Raw genomic sequence first — 20,868 nt, forward strand, 5'->3', positions numbered from 1 at the left:
TCTTTCTAAATTCCATATATATGCGTTAGTACACTGTATTGGTGTTTTTCTTTCTGGCTTACTTCACTCTGTATAATAGGCTCCAGTTTCATCCACCTCATTAGAACTGATTCAAATGTATTCTTTTTAATGGCTGAGTAATACTCCATTGTGTATATGTACCACTGCTTTCTTATCCATTAATCTGCTGATGGACATCTAGGTTGTTTTCATGTCCTGGCTATTATAAACAGTGCTGTGATGAACATTGGGGTACACGTGTCTCTTTCAATTCTGGTTTCCTCAGTGTGTATGCCCAACAGTGGGATTGCTGGATCATAAGGAAGTTCTATTTCCAGTTTTTTAAGGAATCAGTTTGCATTCCCACCAACAGTGTAAGAGGGTTCCCTTTTCTCCACACCCTCTCCAGCATTTATTGCTTGTAGACTTTTGGATAGCAGCCATTCTGACTGGCGTGAAATGGTACCTCTTAGTGGTTTTGATTTGCATTTCTCTGATAATGAGTGATGTTGAGCATCTTTTCATGTGTTTGTTAGCCACCTGTATATCTTGTTTGGAGAAATGTCTATTTAGTTCTTTGGCCCATTTTTTGATTGGGTCATTTTGTCTGCTGCTTTTGGATGAAATATTCTATAATATCAATTAAGTCCATCTTGCCTAATGTGTCATTGAAGGCCTGTGCTTCCTTATTCTTCTGAATGATCTGACCACTGATGAAGGTGGGGTGTTAGAGTCCTCCCACTATTTTGTGTTACTGTCTATTTCTTACTTTATGGTTGTTAGTATCTGTCTTGCATATTGAGTTGCTCCTATGTTGGGTGCATATATATATTTATAATTATTATACATTCCTTTGGATTTATTCTTTGATTATTATGTAGTGTCCTTTGTCCTTGTTTCTCAGTTTTTGTTTTAAAGTCTATTTTGTCTGATAGGAATATTGCTACTCTGGTTTTCTTTTGAATTTCAGTTTGCATGGAATACCTTCTCCCATTCCCTTACTTTCTGTCTATAAGTGTCCCTAGGTCTGAGGTGGGTCTCTTGTAGCACATATATAGATTGTTTTTGTTATCTACCCAGCCAGTTTATGTCTTTTGGTTGGTGCATTTAATTGATTTACATTTAAGGTAATTATTGATATATAGGATACTATCACCATTTTCTGAATTGAGTTTTTTATTTTTGTAAGTCTACTCCTTCTCTTGTGTTTCCTGCCTAGAGAAGTTCCTTTAGCATTTGCTGTTAGACTGGTTTGGTGATGCTGAATTCTCTTAACTTTTGCTTGTCTGTAAAATTTGATTTTTCCATCAAATATGAATGAAAGCCTTGTTGGGAAGAGTATTCTTGGTTGTAGATTCTTCCCTTTAATCACTTCAGATATATTGTACCACTCCCTTCTGGCTTGTAGAGTTTCTGTTGAGAAATGAACTGATAACCTTACAGAAGTTCCCTCCCCTTTTTGATTTTAATAGTTTATCTTTGTCTTTAACTTTTGTCAGTTTGATTACTATGTGTCTTCCTCCTTGGGTTTATCCTGCCTGGAGCTCTCTGTGCTTCCTGGACTTGGTCGATTATTTCCTTTCCCACGTTATGGAAAATTTCAGCCATTTTCTCTTCAAACATTTCCTCAGGTCCTCTCTCTCTTCTCCTTCTGGGACCCCCGTATTGTGAATGTTGGTGCATTTAATGTTGTCCCAGAGGTCTCTTAGGCTGTCTCCATTTCTTTTCATTCTTTTTTTCTATTTTCTGTTTTGCATCAGTGATTTCCACTATCCTGTCTTCCAGGTCACTTATCCATTCTTCTGCCTCAATTCTTCTGTGACTGATTGCTTCTAGCATACTGTTCATCTGTATTTGTTCTTTAGTTCCTCTAGGCCTTTGTTAAACATTTCTTGCATCTTCTCATTTTTTTCTGAGATTCTGGATCATCTTCATTATCATTGTTTTTAATTCTTTTTCTGGAAGCTGGCCTATCTCCACTTCACTTAGTTGTTTTTCTGGGGTTTTAGCTTTTTCCTTCATCTGGGGCATAATCCTCAGCCTTTTCAATTTGTTCAAGTTTTAGTGACTGTGGTTTTCATTCTGGAGGCTGGTACTGTAGTTCTTCTAGCTTTTCCTCTGTCTGCCCTCTGGTGGATGAGGCTAAGAGGCTCATGCAAGCTTCCTGATGGGAGGGACTGGTGGTGGGAAAAACTGGGTTGTGCCCAGGTGGGCAGGGCCATGCTCAGTAAAACTTTAATCCAATTGTCTGCAGATGACTAGGGCTATACTCCTTCTCTGTCAGTTTTTTGGCCAGATGTGACCTAGCCCTGGAATCTACAGTCTCTAAGGTAGGGCTAATGGTGCCCTCTAGGAGGGTTCATGCCATTGGGCACTTCCCACAACTGCTACTGTCAACACTCCCATCCCAAAGGTGAGCCACTTCTCACCCACGCCTTCGCAGAAGACCCTCCAGCACTAGTAGATAGGTCTGGTTCAGTCTCCTCTGTGGTCACTGTCTTTTCCTCTGGGTCCTAGTGAGCACAAGATTTTGTATGTGCCCTCCAAGACTGGAGTCACTGTTTCCCCCAGTCCTGTAGAAGTCCTGCAATCAAATCCCATTGGCCGTCAAAGTCAACTTCCTTGGGGATTCCTAGTCCCTTTTCTGGATCCCCAGGCTGAGAAGCCTGAGAAGGGGCCCATAACCTTTAAAATAGTGGGAGAACTACTTTGGTATTATGTTCTCCAGTTTGTGGGTCCCTCATCTGGCAAGTATAAGACTTGCTTTTACCATGATTGTGCCCCTCCTACCATCTGATTGTGGCTTCTTCTTTGTCTTTGGACCTGGATATCCCTTTCTGGTGGGTTCCAGCATCTTCCTGTTGATGGTTGTTCAACAGTTAGTTGCAATTTCAGTGCTCTCGCAGGAGGAGATTAGAGCACATCCTTCTACTCAGCCATCTTGAACCAATCGGAAGTGAGTTTCTTATACATAAGATATAGTTAGGTAGTTTTTGTTTTGTTTTTTAATCCACAATGTCAATCTTTGTCTTTTCATTGATATATACAGATCACTTATATTTAAGGTAATACATATTGGAGCTTAAGCATGCCATTTTATTTGTTTTCTGTTTTTTCCTCTACTTTTTGTTCCTCTGTCTACTTTGGCTTCCTGTGTCTTAAACATTTTTTTTTTTTTTTTTTTTAGGATTCCATCCAGCTTTACTCACAGTGTTTTGGAAAGAAATGTTCTCCAAAGACATAGTTTCTGTAGTTGGTTAATTATTACAACATATGGTAAAGAAGCTGCCTGCCAGTTCAGGTGACATAAGCAACATGGGTTCAATCCCTGGGTTAGGAAGAACCCATTGAAGAGGAAATGGCAACCCTCTTCAGGTATTGTTGCCTGGAGAATCCCATGGACAAAGGAGCCTGGTGGGCTATGGTCCATAGGGTTGCAGAGTCAGACATGACTGAAGGGACTTAGCATGTAAATATATTTGTAGCATATTACATTCTGCTGGTATCAACATTTTACCCCTTTGAGTGAAGTATGGAAAACTCATTTCTATTCAGTTCAGTTCAGTTCAGTCACTCAGTCACGTCCGACTCTTTGTGACCCCATGGACTGCAGCACAACAGGCCTCCCTGTCCATCACCAACTCCTGGAGTTTACTCAAACTCATGTCCATTGAGTCGGTGATGCCATCCAACCATCTTGTCCTCTGTCGTCCCCTTCTCCTCCTGCCCCAAATCCCTCCCAGCATCAGGGTCTGTTCAAATGTCAGTTCTTCACATCAGGTGGCCAAAGTATTAGAGTTTCAACTTCAGCATCAGTCCTTCCAATGAATATTTAGGACTGATTTCCTTTATGATGGACTAGCTGGATTTCCTTGAAGTCCAAGGGACTCTCAAGAGTCTTCTCCAACACCACAGTCCAAAAGCATCAATTCTTCGGCATTTAGCTTTCTTTATATCCCAACTCTCATATCCATACGTGACTACTGGAAAAACCATAGCTTTGACTAGATGAACCTTTGTTGGCAAAGTATTGTCTCTGCTTTTTTATATGCCGTCAAGATCAGTCGTAACTTTTATTCCAAGGAGCAAGCGTCTTTAAATTTCATGGCTGCAGTCACCACCTACAGTGATTCTGGAGCCCCCCAAAATAAACTCTGTCACTGTTTCCATTGTTTCCCCATCTATTTGCCATGAAGTGATGGGACCGGATGCCATTATCTTAGTTTTCTGAATGTTGAGTTTTAAGTCAACTTTTTCACTATCCTCTTTCACGTTCATCAAGAGGCTCTTTCATTCTTCTTTGCTTTCTGCCATTTCTATTAGGTCTCTTTTATTTTTCCCACTTTTAAATATCATTTTCTTGAGTATCACACAGTGTTATAATTTTAGTTTCAAGTGCCACATAAAACTTAAAACTCATGAAGATAGTCAATCATTATATACTATTATTTCTGCTTTCTATTGTCCTACCTTCCTGATGTTCCAAATTTCCTTCTTCTACCATTTACTTTGTTTTAAAAAATTCCTTTGGCCAGTCTTTAAGAATGTATCTGTTAGTGACAAATTCTTTACCTTTTCCTCCATCTGAGAAGGTCCTTATTTCTCCTTCATTCACAAAGGACAGTTTCACTGGATATGGGATTCTGGGTTGACAGTTTTCTTTTGGCACTTTCAAAATGTGCCATTTTCTTCTGGCCTCTATGGTTTCAGATGATAATTTCTGTCATTTAAATTGGTGTTCCCCTAAAGGTAAGTGTTACTACTTTCAACACTTTTTCCATAGTCAGTCTTCATTTAATTGTGATATGTCTTCCTTCGCATTTATCCAGTTTGGGTGTCACTTAGTTTCCTGAACGTGTGTATTTGTATATTTTATCAAATTTGGGGAGTTTTTAGGTATCATTTCTCTGAATACTGTCTCAGCCCTACCCTGCTTCTGAAACTCTGATGGTACAAATGTTGGATCTTTTGTTACTGTTCCACAGATGTCTAAGCCTCTGATTACTTTTCCCCCCTTAAGTCTATTTTCTTTGTTTGGATTGTGTAATTCTGTCCTCATGTTAACTGATTCTATCCTGTCATCTTCACTCTGTTACTAGATTTACACTGTGAATTTTTAAATGTTATTGTATTTTTTAGATCTACAATTTTCATTTGGCTGTTTTGCACTTCTGTTTCTTTGGTAAGATTTTCTATTTGTTTCCCTTTGTTTCAAGATAATTTGTACTTAGTTGTCCACAGACATTTTTAAGATGCTAGCTTGCTTTTATATTTTCATGTTGGCGTCAACATCTTCTCACTGAACTTGTGATTTTCCTGGTTCTTGGTATGACAGGTGATTTCCAATTGTATGCTGGACACTTCGTCTGTTGTGTTAGGAGACGGCCCTATTTACTTTCATAGCAGTCACCTTGTTTAGCCTTAACACATAGGCCCTTGGCCTACTGGAAATTGTAGGTTCAGTGAGTTTTTCAGTCTTTTTGGTGCTCTTTTGACCTGTTCTCAGTCAGAGAAGCCTATTTGTTCTTTGGCCCTGAGACTCCCCAGGCTGAGTGCTTTCTGGGGTAGAATCCCTCCTGTCCATGGCATCTGATCATAGTGTCTTTGGATGGGTGGGGGAGTCAGGCCTGCTGGAACAGAGATACTTCCCAGGATGAACTGCTTATTGTGACTCTAGTATCTCCAGTGGGGGTGGGAAGTGTCAGTCAGGCCTGGCCGCTCAGTGTGGCTCAATTATCCCTCTTGCTGGTGGTGCTTGGTGTACCCCTGGTGTCAGAAGGATGCCATCTGATTCTGGGGAGCAATGCACGGATCTGTGCTGCCTTCTGTTGCTAGGCTGGAAAAGACCAGATCTGGTTCTTCTTCTGTTGGCCGAGGGGATGTAAGATGCCCCGCTACTGTGTTTCCTTTCAGTCCCAGCACTCTGAACCAGTCCACCCGTCTTTGATTGGTCTCTGTGTTGTTTCCAGGATTTATAGATGTACTTAGAAGCAGCAGGGAGGCAGGTCTACACTGTTTGGACCAACTTTCAGCCCAATTATTTCTACATTTATCATCGGTTTCTGAATTATTTCTGATACTGAGTGATTTTCTTAGAGATATCTAGCTTATAACTTAGCAAAGTTTGGATGGTCCTCAAGTACCTAACTTTGTGTCTGCTTTACTATGGAAGAGGTATTATCATCATCATCATTTTAAGATGAAAGGATGAAAAGAAGAGCCTGGGGTCAGAATGAGGTTCTAGCTGAATGTACCTACCACAAAGGGCTACAGTGAGCACTAAATGAAATAAAACCAACAATGTACTGGTCACCAGTGCACACAGGCAACAGTGAGCGCCCAATGTTATTGTTCCCCTTCTTCTACACAACCCAATTTCCCTTAGTTGTTTGAAGTCCCTGAGGACACAATATTTTTTCACCTTTATCCTAGGGTCTAGAACAGTACCTACAATAAAACTTAGATAGCCTGACTAGCATTTACATCACTTGTTAACCTCTCTGTCTCCTTAGACAAACTCTTTTTCCCTTTTCTTAACTAAGCTCTTGAGCTCTTTGTGATTCAGTGTCTTGAATTACTTTCCTCCTCTCTAATCATTCACTATATCTTCAAGCAGTGTTTCTCTGTGTTCATGTATTTTGATGATTCTCTGCTTCTCAGTCATCTCATTCTTGGGCAAAGATATAAAATGATTCTTTCTTCTGAAAATTTTAGACAGTAACAATTAATTCCTGTGATCTGGCAGAGACTGGGTATTTCTTTAAGCATCCATTTTACTTGCTCAGAGTAATAGGCCTATGCCACAAGTACATGTTTTTAGCTAGTTTATTCACTCCTCGTGGCAGATCAAGAGGCTGTAAGAAGTTCTAAATTTAATTTCAAATTACTGTAATCTAAAAATTAAACCTAGAGAAAAATACTAGCATTTAAATCTTAAATGTCTCCCAAATCAGCATCTTCTATTGTCACATAAAATCAAACTCCAGAGAACATATTTACTTTGCCTTAACAAATTAAATAGGTAGAAAAACACTTTGATCTACAAATGCATGTGCACTCTGACAATGCACAACGAGAAAGCATTCCACAAATTAAGAAACAACATGCATCTTCTACCACCCTGTGCATATTTCTTTGGGACTTGGAAACAAAATTTTCCAAATTACACCCTAGAGCCTTCTGCCAATTCTATCACACACCCAGTACTATGTAGAACTGAAGTTTATGAAATTCCACCCCTCCCTTTTAAAAACAAACAAACAATACAAATGAAGGATTTATATTTACAAGTGGCTTAGGAACAGAGTAGACTCACACTTAGGGTAGAAAGCACAGAATTCAAGAGTACTCTTCCTTTCAGCAGGAAACTTAGCTTATGCGATATCCTTGTAACCAGAATAGATATTAAAGAAATTAACATTTTACCCAGCTTTATTGTTAAATTTTTTTCTTTGTATTGAAATAAACAGTTTGCAGATACTTCCTCTCAAGTCATTAAAACATGACCAGGTAAAAAAGATTAAAAACTACCATAATTTGGATTAAGATACATAATATTTTTAGTTTCAACAGACAAAATATGCCACTGGTTCGAGGATACATGAGATCCTTTCGATTCAATGCCATTCCATGAAAAGCCGAAAAGCCACAAAACTAAGATAATTTATTGAACTCAATGTTTTTAGTAGATTAAGCTGCTTCTTTAGAAGCAAAAATCATCTTTGCATTTCTTTAACATTTAGGTCTTTACTGCTCAGAATGAATCATTTTTTTTCTGGATTAAGGTCAGGTGTATATTTTTAACCTTTCTGAAATGGTGCATAAACTTACATACAGCGAACTTCCATGAACTTTGAGGAGGCAAAGATACTCATGGGAAATGAGAGAAATGAGAATATTTACTGACTTTATATGACTTTATAAGTACTGATGTTTTGTAGTATCTGGATCTAGACATCCTGGGATGTTTGGACATGTCTGGAATCAATTAGATACTCTGGTCAGAAGGGCTCAAATTTAGACAAGAAGATCTCATACATCAATTGAACTGAGTTGATGGTTCTTTGCCATGAGAACACAGACAATATGTATCTGACTCTAGGAGCACAGTGTACATGTAATATCTAAGAAAAACAAAGACTTTATGTCTAAAATGTATTGTTTGGTAAACAGTAAGATCAGAAAAATATAAAAGAAATAAAGCCCTCCTTTTCTAGAGAGACTGACCACACGGCCTATGACTAAAAGCTCAAAGTTCCAATCAACATTAATTACATTTTATGCAATTTCCAATATTAAGCAGAAATTGGGCTCGTTAGCTAAAACAAGTCTACAAAGGGCAATATTGCCCTGGTGGGACTGTTAACTCTGAAGGATGATGTTTTATTTAACAGACAGCATGGACTTCATACATATCCATAATCAGTGCCTTTAAAACCAAACAACTTTAAAAGTTAGCAGCAGTTTCTGCAAGTACAAAAATACACATTTATTACATAACATATGGTAGTAAAATTTGTCAAGATATATTATACAAACTCAAAGCATTTTAGATAAAGCATTGGTCTAATATATTATAGATTGATGGAGTATAATAAAATGACATGTAGTCTGTCTTCAAATCATACAATATAATACTTTACAGCAATATTAATTATTCACATTAAATGTTGCAGGAGTATCTAAGGGAACACAGAGAACAGGAATGGTTATGGAAGAACCTCAGCATCTTCTATGCTTCAAACTGAGTAGATGGTTTCCTAACCACCAATGTGAAAGAAAAAAGGATACAACTATTATTTTGTTAAGCAGAGAAGCAATTTCTTCTGGAAAGACACTCCAAGCCATAAGAGCTTCATTCACATCTTGCGGTTCTGCAGTAGTATGCCCTAAGGGTGAGGGGAATCCCTGTTGCCTTTATATATCATACCACAAAAGATGCATATGGACACTGAGGAGTCTAAATATACGAGTGGTTAGTTAAAAGGTAAAATCTACTTCACATCTGTGACTGAGATGGCCAGTGTCATAAAGGAGCTCTTTTGAGAGAGTTCTAAAAGTTAATTACAATGCTTAGGACAAACAGGGCCATGTCCCCTAGAGGTAGGTAGCACCTATAGCTAATACTGAAAGGACTTCTCTCTTACAGAACACGTTATTTTTTTATATAAGTGAAAAATGCAACCTTTAGAACAACATTGAGAAAATATTTGACATCAAAGTTTCTGGGTGGCTGAGGAAAATAATTTGAAATAAGTATTGTGGGGGGGAGGTCCATCTGATATTGAACTCAATGGGCTCTAAGCAACTTCTTTTAAGTATTTAAAATGAAGGAAGATGCACATCCATTTCTGATTCTTTTGCATCACTCTGGCTGGCAAGGCCTAATAACCCAAGGAAATAATCCAGGAGATGTACTGGTATAATCTTTAAGGCAAGAGGAGAAATGTCCATCAATATGGAATAAATCAATGGGGGTATAAACTGAACTATTGGAACAAAAAAGATGTAAAAACTTCTGGAGGTAAGATAATCCCAAGCCAATGACTGTCAAAAAGAAGGCCTGAGAGCCACTCTGACGGCTCCTCCACTCTGTGACTATTTATAACCTGCCAACCTCAAAACTGTTCTCTCAACTGACAAATGACCATCAGTAAAGAGATGACTTAGGAATTTTTTCTGGCTGACTAAGAGGTAAGGAACAGAAAAACATTTCAGCAAAGAGGAGTCATGCTTTGATCACATGTTTGCAACAGCAACTGGTTAAGAGAAAGGGCTGCTCTGGCAGTCTTTCCCTCCACACTAAGACAGTGGATACAGTGGGAAGGTCGTCTTATAACAGGACAAGGTTCTGAGCTCAGGCACCTTGAAAGGACACAGAGATGAGCAGTCGTCTCCTTCTTCCTCCTCACTGCAGTGTGCAGTGGAGCCTCTGTGGAGCACGAAACACTGATGGAAAAACTCAACCAATACAAAAAACAAAACAAACAAAACCACCTACAATATCATGGTACTCATGGCTTTCAAATCACTTCAGTTTTTTTCCTCTCTGGCTGCCACCAATGGGCTGATACCTGAAATGATGCTGTGAGGGTATGTGACTGAATATAAAATGTCACAGAAATGGCCACTGGTTTGGATTTGGGGAAAAATTTCACATAATTTTCTTTATTATCAGATGTGTTACCTCTTTAGCTTTGACTAGCGGCATTATTTTGGCCTACTTATTAAAAACATTCCATGGAATAATGGTTTCTCTGCAGCCCTCCCTCTCTCTCCACACTTCCTGTTTTTCGCTTCTTATCTCCTGGCTTCCTCAGGAACTAATCTCATCATAAACAGCATGTTTCCTCTACAGAAGATGCTTTCTCTAGCTGTCTGCTCATAGCTCTTAAAATGCACGACAGGATCCATCCATGCTTTAATATGGAAAAGGCTCCCAAACACTGAGGTCACAGAATTTTTCAGTCTAAACTTTTGGCCAAATAGTCTCAAGAAAGAGAATTCGTTTGTTGTCCTAAGTATTAGCAATGATTATCTTTATGCTACCCATCCCAGGTATTTTATACAAAGGGGTCATAGTAATTGTTGTCTCATTATCAGCCTGTTTCTGTTCTTGTAGATGTCAGGTTCTCATGGTGGTTACATGTCTTTGGCCAAATGTCTATCCTCAGCATCACACACCACGGGCGGCCCTGAGTCTGGGCTGGACGCATCATCCACAGTCAAAGAGCCGGGGGAGGATCTTCTCTGGGGCAGCATACCAGGAGAGCACTGCCCGCTATCCTTTCCTTCCTCGGGTGACTTCATATGAAGCCCAAGTCTGTCTTCCACGAGGCTGAACAGAGAGCTACAGTATTTCTCTGAGTCCTGGCTGGGGTAGGAACTATACCAGCGGGCCGTCTGAACAGCTCCCAGTCCTTCAGCTGCCCTTTGGGGCACGTCTTTCTGCCTTTCTTGTAGTATGATGGCTTCCGGAACACCAGAAGCATGTGCAGGAGGATCCGTGGGTCCTTTTAGAGAACCCACTTTATTTTCCTCTGGTCTGGGTGCCCTTGCCTTCTTTTTGAGAGACCAGTTTTTCAAACTGGCTACACCACTCTTCAACCATGTGCTGGGGTGAAGAGTTACAGAATGCATGTGTGAATGCCACTCTACGCTGTCCTTTTTTGTATAGGCCAGGCGGCCGCTGGCCTGCCCTGATGAGGGACCAGGAATTCCAGAAATGAGGCCAGAACTGCTAAAGTCAGAAGAAAGCTCTGCCTGTTTTCTTTGAAAAGTACAATCTATTGGAGAGGATGTTTCAGTGGGTGTAAACACAGAGTGTTCAGAAATCTGAGAAAAAGCACTATCTTGGGAGCTCACTGATGAACCAGATGGGGAAGTGCCTGGGGAGGACAAGCTGGAATAGCTAGTCCTTGAGCAAAGGTTTAAACTTGGGGGTAAAACCTTCTCCACGTTTTGGTTTGTGGCACTACTCTTGCCCACCTCAATCCCCATGACCAAACTCTGATTAATAAGCTTTTGGCCCTCCATTTGTAAAGACTTGTGCCGCTTGAGATAATCTTCCTCTCCATGCAAGAGACTGGCTTCGTAGCTGGCTTTCTGCTGCTTCTTTGGATAAATCCCCCTGAGATAGGTCAGTCTGCAGTGCTGGTCATCAATGCTGGGCTCTGAGCAGCGCCGTTGCCTCCTTGAACTCTTGAGGGTGTCTGCAGTGTGTGGCGGGGAGTATTCGGATGCATCCATGTCAAAGGGCTGGCTCCTGGGATGATCACAGGAGGACATGTGACTGTACGATGCCACGGAAATGGCTACTGGCTTGGATTTAGGAAAAAGTTTTACATGACTTCCTTCATTATCAGACAAACTTTTCTTCTTAACATTTTTACTAGCGGCATTTTTCTTGCTATCAATGCCTGTGACTAAACTCTTTTTAAAACATGTCTTACCCACTTCCTGAAGGGGTTGATTCTGATTCAGATGGCTCTCATCTTTTTTTGAGAGAATGGCATCACAGCTGGACTTGCGTAGCTTTTTCTGATAAAACTCCCTGAGATAGGAAAGCTTTGAATCGAGATAGTCGATGCTGGGCTCCGAGCAGCGGCGGTGTCGCCTCAGGCCTTTTGGAGCATCTGCGGCAGCTGTGGACAGGCGGCTGGGTGTGCTCGCGCCAGAGGCGGCCTGGGCGCGTGGGACCTTGGTGTACACTGCAGTGTCCACTGGCTTGGACTCAAGGGGCTGTCCCATTTGAATGTCTTCATCTTTAGAATGGCCTAAGTCAAAGTCACTCAGGGTTAAAAGGCCTTCCACCTCAGGCTGGTCAAGGTCATAGTCACTGAGGGTTAACACGGAGTCCATGCTTCTGCTACCCTGACCAAGTTTCTTTACCAAGTCACGACATGGGGCGTCAACATCGTCATTCAGCTCATTTTCCAAGCTGTCATAGGAGGAGTCATTCAGCTGGAAGCAAGAGATATCTGTAGAAAAAGCGAACCATGATTAACATTTTTAATGAACACAAATGCATGCTGCCTTAAAAATAAGAAAAAAAACCTAACTATGATGATATTTGGTGTAATTCTGTTTTTAAATATAGATTGTTCAAATTTTCACTCTAAGGAAAGAAAGAATCTTTCATAATCTCCCCAGATGTAAGTGCAAAATTAAAAATAAACTGTTGAGGTATACGAGATTTACCTCAGTTCCTGAAGAAATAGGCTTTCTTTAAGATTTCCTCAATGAGAAGATGGTCATAATACCAAGAAACAGTTAAAAATATAAAGAAATTAATGCCAGATATATCCAGGTTTGGATTAAGATTCTGTCTTTTAAATGGATCTGCTGGTGTATACACATAATTAACTCTAATCTCAAGAGAAACCATTTACCAGCCCTATCAATTTCTCTTTGACAAAGTTCTTTACTATATATTACTTTATCTTTACTACAATCACAACAGTTAGATATGATGGTTATCCATATTTGTAGATGAAAATATTGATGTTCAGTGGCATCGAAGAATTGGCCAAAGACAACATAACTAGTAATTGGTGTTATAAGAATTCATAATTTGGAATATTGAGCGTCTTTACTCCCCACACACCCCAGCCTGCCCCGTGATGTTACTTGTTTTTAATGTGTTTAGCAGTTCGCGAGAATTCTGAGAAGCCTCAGGGACCTCTAAGAGGGAGGCGAGGAGAAAAAACAGGGCTGTCTCTATTGCCTCTGGGCCTTCTCCTCCAGTTTCAACCAGAGCAGTTGTGTTATACATATTGGGGCTCCCTGTAAAGTTTATTTTTAAAAAGGTTAAAAACATCATACTATATAATGCTGCCACTAACAATCTGGGACCTTGTCTTATACACTTCTTAACCCTACCACAGTGTTAACATACCCTGACCTTCTAAGGAAGGAGCAGAATCCTAGACCTATTGACCGAGGTGAGAGGCCTTCTTCACCTGAGCTGCTGTGGGCTCCAGGATAACCACTGTCCCAGCTGATTTTCACAGACGTGTGTCTGTTTCCCACAAAAAACAATCCAGTTATTCACAATACCTGAGGCATTCTCTCTGGTATCACATCTCACTGAAACCTCTCCCAAGAGGGAAGTGATTTCTTCTCCAAATATCCGACAGCAGTTTTCAATAAGAAACTGTATAAGCAGAGAAACCTGTACAAAAAACGGACAAAAATGAGCTGCAAACTTCTCATACAGCCTGTCTGTAAATCACATTTCATATATGAATCCTAATTCTAACAAAAAATGCCAAAGAATCCCGAGAAAAATTCAGGTTTGCTTTACAATACAGTTTCCCCTACAAAACTATGATACTTTCAAGAGTAGTTTGAGTATAGACATTAATTTTAATCAGTAGACTAGTTATTACTTGTGGCCTTGGCTTAATACTAACATTTTTATACCAACTGTCTTGTCTTTAAAATTGGAGTAATTTTCAGTATTCTCTATAGGGCACTTGGGGTGAGGAAACACACTTTCTCATTAAAATTCATGAAGTGTCATTAAATGAAGACTTATAAAATGTATTTCTTATGCAAAAGGCAGGTGTCATGAGTTGGGAAGTTGGTACGTATCTACCTCTGTGGTTCTCTGTGAGGAGGACAGACAGCTGGAGAAAAAACTTGCACTTTGCTGACTAGTCTCTTCCTATGCATTTCTTTCTCTTAGCCCTGCCAACTGGAGGTGCTTCGGGAAGAGGTAAGATTTTACTAGGGAGCTTTGTGTCTCCATGAGATATACAGAAACCTTTACATAGCTTTTTTTTGCCCCAATAGCTGAAGCAAAGCCCCAACTCCTGTACTTATAATCAGGCAATACAGGAGTGTGTGATTTCAAGTAACTATTAGGTTGGGCCAAAAGTAATTGTGGTTTTGCACTGTTGAACTCTGCTGTTTGATGTTGGAATACATTCTTAAATAAATGTGGTTGTGGTATACATCATTTTAATGTGAAATTTTTGCTTTATGTTTTTGGCAAATGACACTACTTTCTGTGTATTTTATATCTATTTTAGACTATGGAAATGAAGTTAGACAAAAAGCAACTTTGAGCAATTTTCTTATTTGAGTTCAAAATGGGTCATAAAGCAGGAGAGACAACTTACAACATCAACAGTGTATTTGGCCCAGAAACTGCTAATAAATAGTGCAGTGCTATTTGTTTTTGCAAAGGAGACAAGAGCCTTGCAGATGAGGGGCTTACTGGCCAGCCACCAGAAGTTGACAGTGACCAACTGAGAGTAAACAGCGAAGCTGATCCCCTTACAACTAAATGAGGAGTTGCCGAAGAACTTATCTGAAGCAAACTGGAAAGGTGAAAAAACTCGCTAAGTGGGTGCCTCATGAACTGACTGAAAATTTAAAAAACTGTCATTTAGAAGTGTCATCTTCTCTTATTCTATGCGACAACAATGAACTATTTCTTGATCGGATTGTGACGTGTGACCAAAAGTGGATTTTATACGACAATTGGTTATGACCAGCTCAGTAGCTGGACCAAGAAGAAGCTCCAAAGCACTTCCCAAAGCCAAACTTGCAGCAAAAAAAGGTCATGGTCACCGTTTGGTGGTCTGCTGCCTGTCTGAATCCCGGTGAAACCATTACATCTGAGACAAACGCTCAGCAAATTGATGAGATGCACCGAAAAGTGCAACGTCTGCAGCTGGCACCGGTCAAAAGAAAGGGCCCATTCTTCTCCACAACAACGCCTGACCACACGTTGCACAAGCAAGGCTTCAGAAGTTGACTGAACTGGGCTGCGAAGTTTTGCCTCATCTACCATATTCACCTGACTTCTTGAAAACCAACTACCTCTTCTTCAAGCATCTTGACAACTTTCTGCAGGAAAAATGCTTCCACAACCAGGAGGAGGCAGAAAATGCTTCCCAAGAGTTTGTCGAATCCCAAAGCATAGATTTTTATGCTACAGGAATCAACAAACTTATTTCTCATTGGCAAAAATGTGTTGATTGTAATGGTTCCTATTTTGATTAATAAAGATTGTGTTTGAGCCTAGTTATAATGATTTAACATTCGCAGTCCAAAACTGCATTTGCACCAACTTAAATAATGTATGAACTGGGTATTAGCAACATCTCCATTCATTAGATGAGGAAACTGTGGATTAATGTAATTTTGCCCAAGATTGTAAATCTAGCAAGTGTTAGGGCTGAAAATTGAACCTTGACCTGTCTAATTCCAAAGCCCTTATTTATTTATTTTTTAATTAGAGGATAAAAACTTTACAATACAGTGATGGTTTTTGCCATACGTCAACATGAATTGGCCATAGGTATACATACGGCCCCTCCCTTTTGAACCCCACTCCCACCTCCCTCCCCATCCCACTCCTCTAGGTTGTCAGAGGGCACTGGCTCTGGCTTCCCTGCGTCATAGAGCAAACCCCCTAAATAGATAGATGGCTATCTATTTCATACACGGTACTGTATATGTTCCAGTGCTACTCTCTCCAACCATCCTACCCTCTCCTTCCCTGGCTGTGTCCAAAAGTCTGTTCTTTACATGCGTCTCCTTTGCTGTCCTGCAAGTAAGATCAGCAGTACTATCTTTCTAGATTCCATATATATGCATTAATATATGACATTTGTCTTTCTCTTTCTGACTTACTTCACTCTGTATAATAGGCTCGAGGTTCATACACCTCATTAGAACTGAAAGTCCTTATTTATTTTTAAAATCACATCCACTGTTTTTGTATCACTCTAAGGTTTAAGTCAGTCATAGTTGTTTTTCCTCCTTAAAGAGAAAAGGGAAGCAATCCAACATCTATCACTCTTTTGCTCAAGAAATTACCTTTTTTGTCGTCTACTAGGATAGGATAAAACACTCAATGAATTCAGATTTACAATGATATGTACTTAGTACATATAGTACTTATTTTCTTAAGTATTTTCACTTAAGAAAATATGTATCTTTCAGAATTCATACCCCGAATTTTAGGTTCAAAATGGGGAATTGGTTCCCCAGAGCAGAAAAAGGAAAAACTTCATTACCTTTTTTGTAAATTCGTTTTCTAGTTCTGGGCTAGAGGAAGTAGGAGGCCAAAGAATGCTTGGGGCGATGCACACTGCTAAATTAAATGCGGTCATCTGGTTGGATGAAGAATGTTGCTCAATGTTGTGTAATAACCCAAAAAGATACCTTAGGAGAAGAACATTGGCTCTCGGAAGCTGGTCTAACAGCCTAAAGACAGAAAATGCACTCTGTAAGCAAACATTTCATAGAAAACCTGCACTGACAGGCAGTCCTCACTTTCACAGTTCAGACGTGCAGGACTGTTAACACGGCACATGCGAAGGGAGGACTGCCTGTGAAGAGGAGAGAGGGAGCACTGGAGATTTATTATTTATTTTGCAATCCAATGAAAATGTAAAAGAATGCAAAAAAGTAATTCATAAAAAGATGCTGTCTGAAATATTTACCTGAAACTGTTACAAAGTATCTTAAGCAAACCCTATAACATTCCAGAATATTCTCAACCAAAACCCCCAAAAAGCTTTCTAATGAAATTAAACAGTTGCATTTAATATGTAACTCCTTTACTTACTAATATGTAGCTCCTTTACTTCCAAGAAGCAACACAGGATTCTGTCTCTTGGTAAAAACCTAAACTTCAGCCATGAGACTCCCAGGTCCATTCTGCTCCGGCAGCTCTCAAGGTCAATTTTGCCCTGCATCTTTCTATCTCACTGACATTACTCGCACATATAATACAAGCTTATAATATTTTTTTCTAATGTTCCTATTTTGTAATTGATAAAGGATTTTAAATGATCATTCACTTGAAATGATTTTTATTGTCAGACAGAAAACAGATACAAATGTTGATAGTCATGGTGGTTGCTTTTTTCCAACAAGAATCTGTAACCTGGGGGAGAAAACTGGGTACTTGGACTCCTGTTGTATAACAATAGAAAGGCGTTTCTTCAGCACTATGGACTGACAATGAGAACAGTTTTGAAGGGACAAATTATGAAAGATATGGAAATGAATCAAAGGATTCCTGGATGTATTCAATGGAAAGTAAGGTACTGTTATCACACTCTGGGGTATCTGGGTCATAGGGGTTGAGTTATTTGACTCTGTAAACTGTAGATTACTGATAGCAGTGCACTTAACACTTGCCTGTAGACTCAAAAATCTTATCTGGTAGAGAGATAAATGGTTTATTTGCACATACAGTGCCCCACTCACCGCGTCCCATGCCCTAGCAGTAAAAGCCAGTTTTGCATCTATTTATAAATTCATTTCAGCATTTCTGATTTAATTATGTAAGTTGTGATAGTTTGAAATCTCTTTTGACTTTGCAGTAATATCTTACTAGTTCTCTAATGTTTTAAATAAAACCTCTCACATGTGCTTATTTTGTATTTGTATGAGAGATATAAGTCTAACCCTCTGTAAAATATCTTTTTTTTTTTTTTTTTTTTACTTTACAATATTGTATTGGTTTTGCCATACATTGACATGAATCTGCCACAGGTGTACATATGTTCCCCATCCTGAACCCCCCTCCCACCGCCCTCCCCATCCCATCCCTCTGGGTCATTCCAGTGCACCAGCCCGGAGCACCCTATATCATGCATAGAACCTGGACTGGCGATTCATTTCACATATAATATACAAAAACATCATCTTTTTAACCATTTGTAGAATATAAAGTTTTAGACAATGAGCAACAAAAAACAGGATCTGACATTCACTGCCCCTGAATGATTTCTGCCAAAACAGACACAATTCTGTTACGTGGCTTTGATTCTGGTGTCTTCAACAGTTATATTATGTTTTTCTATTGATAATAGGTATCTATCAATAGTAGTGTGTAGATAATGACTTGTATTTTAGAGCTGCTCAAGAAAAACTGCACTAAACAAGCATATGCAAATAAATGATTTTAGGATTCATGGGTTTTCACAGGACTGGAAGTATGCTTTTTGTTAACGGACTCTTCTTTCCTATAAGGGATTAGGGTGGCGAGACCTGCCAGCCACTTCTCTTTGCATTGAATACAAACGATGCATTCTTTGTGATTAGACTGAGATTTTGCAACTCCCTTCTTCCTCGACACTTTTCAACAAGTTGACTGTCCCTCTGAAGCATTCCCACATATTCTGCAGGTATCTCACTAGCATCGATTATACTACTTTGTAATTCTTGGTTTTATCTATCTGTTTTACTAGACTGTGAGACCCTTGAGGGGGAAGGAAGTTTCTCTTTATGGATTCAGTTGTTAAATGAAGTACATAAGGAATAGTCTGGTTAAACTAAGATGTAAATTATAGATTGAGTCTACTGTGTTAACTCTTGGTCTAATGGGTTTCAGCTCCTATCAGATTCAGATGTACAGAATGTGTAAAATGGTCAAGTATTCCATGTTAATAGGATTAGGGAAAAGCAATAAGAAAAGTGACAGTAGCTAGCATAAATCTATATTTAAACTGGTCCCCATGGATATGATTTTGATAGTGATTATGGCTCAGTGGGTGAAGAATCCACCTTCAGTGAAAGAGACACAGAAGATGTGGGTTCAATCTCTGGGTTGGGAATATCCCCTGGAGGAGGAAAGGGCAACCCACTCCAGTATTCTTGCTTGAGAAATCCCATGGACAGAGGTTCCTGGCAGGCTACAGCCCAAAGGGTTGCAAAGAATCAGACACAGTTGAGTGACTAAACACAGCAAGCACAAGCATACTACCTTCCTAGACAAGCTTACAAAATATAAGCTTTTTGAAAACCATTTTTGAAAAATGACCAAGTCAGAATAATTACCTTTGAACTGCATTTATTTTCTCTTCATCATTTCCTTGATCCATTACACAGACCCAGTGATCATAGAGATCTGATGAAAAAATACTTCCTGGAATATTTCGTAGAAAATCCTTATATAGAGGGGAAAAATAAATATTTTAAATTGTTATTCTCAGGTTAAATATTTTTAGAGACATTAGAAAGAAGACACTTTATTGAAAAGTACAGTTACGTTCTCTCTTCTTTGGACTACATGGAGCTCAGTGCCAACCCCTCAATGATGTGCACCCATAGAAACATTTGCTTTGATATTTTTCTAACAAAAACCAGAGGGAAACTGGAGTCTGGACTATAGTGGTAAAGATAAAGGACAACCTGCTTAGGCTGAAATCTCCTGTTTGTGCACATTTTAGCAAACTAGTATAACATGGCGGGGTCTGGCAAACCTAAATCCTTTTTATTTCATTAGTTAAAAGAAATGTATGAAGACATTTGTGAGATTCATAATATAGTAATCAGTCATCCAACCACTCAACAAATATTTATGCATATGTGCCAGGTACTGTTTGAGGTGGTAGGGATAGAGTAGCAAATTAAACCAAGTCCCTGTTATATTAGAACTTTATATTCCAGTGGCTTTGGTGAATAATTTCATGTAGAGATGCTTAGAGCTTCTCCTAGTGTTCCCCCTAGAAGGGCTCTCATATATTAGGAGAAGGAAGCATTCCAGCCTATGGCTGGGCTCTGGAAGCATGGGGCAGCACCCCACACGTAATGTACATTAAATAACATGTCTCTGGTACATTATCCTTTCTGGTCTTTGAGACTCTTATACTGAGACACTGGCGGGGCTGGGTGTGATGAAACCAGACTATGACACAAGCAGGATACATCCAACAGTTTCCGGTTTGACATATGTTAATAAAAACTTTAAAAATAAAGAATTCTGGTCCTGGTCCTGTGTTTCCTATTTTGTTCTAGGCCAAAATGGCAACCCACTCCAGTGTTCTTGCCTGGAGAGTCCCAGGGACGGGGGAGCCTGGTGGGCTGCCGCCTATGGGGTCGCACAGAGTCAGACACGACTGAAGCGACTTAGCAGCAGCAATCTCTTTGTTGCTTTTGGCACCGGTTGACTATCTGCTTATAAGTTCCTGCCTACAATGTGGAGACAGGTGAAAATCTGCAACTGAATAATTTTAATTCTTGTTGGAAAATCAAATCAGCAGCTTTACCTTTGTGCCTTAAAAAGGGAATGTACAACTTGTTACTTATATGTCATGTTTATACTGCTAATATGGAAGCTGTGACTCCTAAGTGTTGCAGTTAACTAACTAGGTGAGCATGTTTCCTACTAGCTAATCAGCTTCTTCATGGCAGAATCAGACCCTCACCTTCTACTTCATACACCTTAATGCCAAGCACATTCCCAGACAGGCGTGCGTGCGTGCTCATGCTCAGTCGCTCAGTGATGTCTGACTCTCTGCGACTCCATGGACTACAGCCTGCCAGGCTCCTCTGTCCTTGGGATTTCCCAGGCAAGAATACTGGAGTGGGTTGTCATTTCCTTCTCCAAGGGATCTT

At 39.7% G+C, this 20,868-nt stretch overlaps 1 protein-coding gene across 5 annotated transcripts in view; it reads right to left on the reverse strand.

Moving 5' to 3' along the window:
- Positions 1-7,263: 7,263 nt before the first annotated feature.
- ARHGAP20 (Rho GTPase activating protein 20) overlaps positions 7,264-20,868 on the reverse strand; it is a 219,124-nt gene continuing 205,519 nt past the window's right edge. For all 5 annotated transcript variants that reach the window (XM_070803387.1, XM_070803384.1, XM_070803388.1 and 2 more), the window contains exons 12-15: positions 19,309-19,418; positions 16,533-16,722; positions 13,558-13,672; positions 7,264-12,479 (exon numbers count right to left, since the gene is read on the reverse strand). In XM_070803387.1, the coding sequence (XP_070659488.1) occupies positions 10,642-12,479; positions 13,558-13,672; positions 16,533-16,722; positions 19,309-19,418 (2,253 nt within the window). In that variant the 3' untranslated portion in view covers positions 7,264-10,641. The remainder of the gene's footprint in view (positions 12,480-13,557; positions 13,673-16,532; positions 16,723-19,308; positions 19,419-20,868) is intronic.

Source organism: Bos indicus, chromosome 15 (genome assembly GCF_029378745.1).
Source record: "Bos indicus isolate NIAB-ARS_2022 breed Sahiwal x Tharparkar chromosome 15, NIAB-ARS_B.indTharparkar_mat_pri_1.0, whole genome shotgun sequence".
In the NCBI taxonomy this organism is placed as follows: Eukaryota; Metazoa; Chordata; class Mammalia; order Artiodactyla; family Bovidae; genus Bos; species Bos indicus.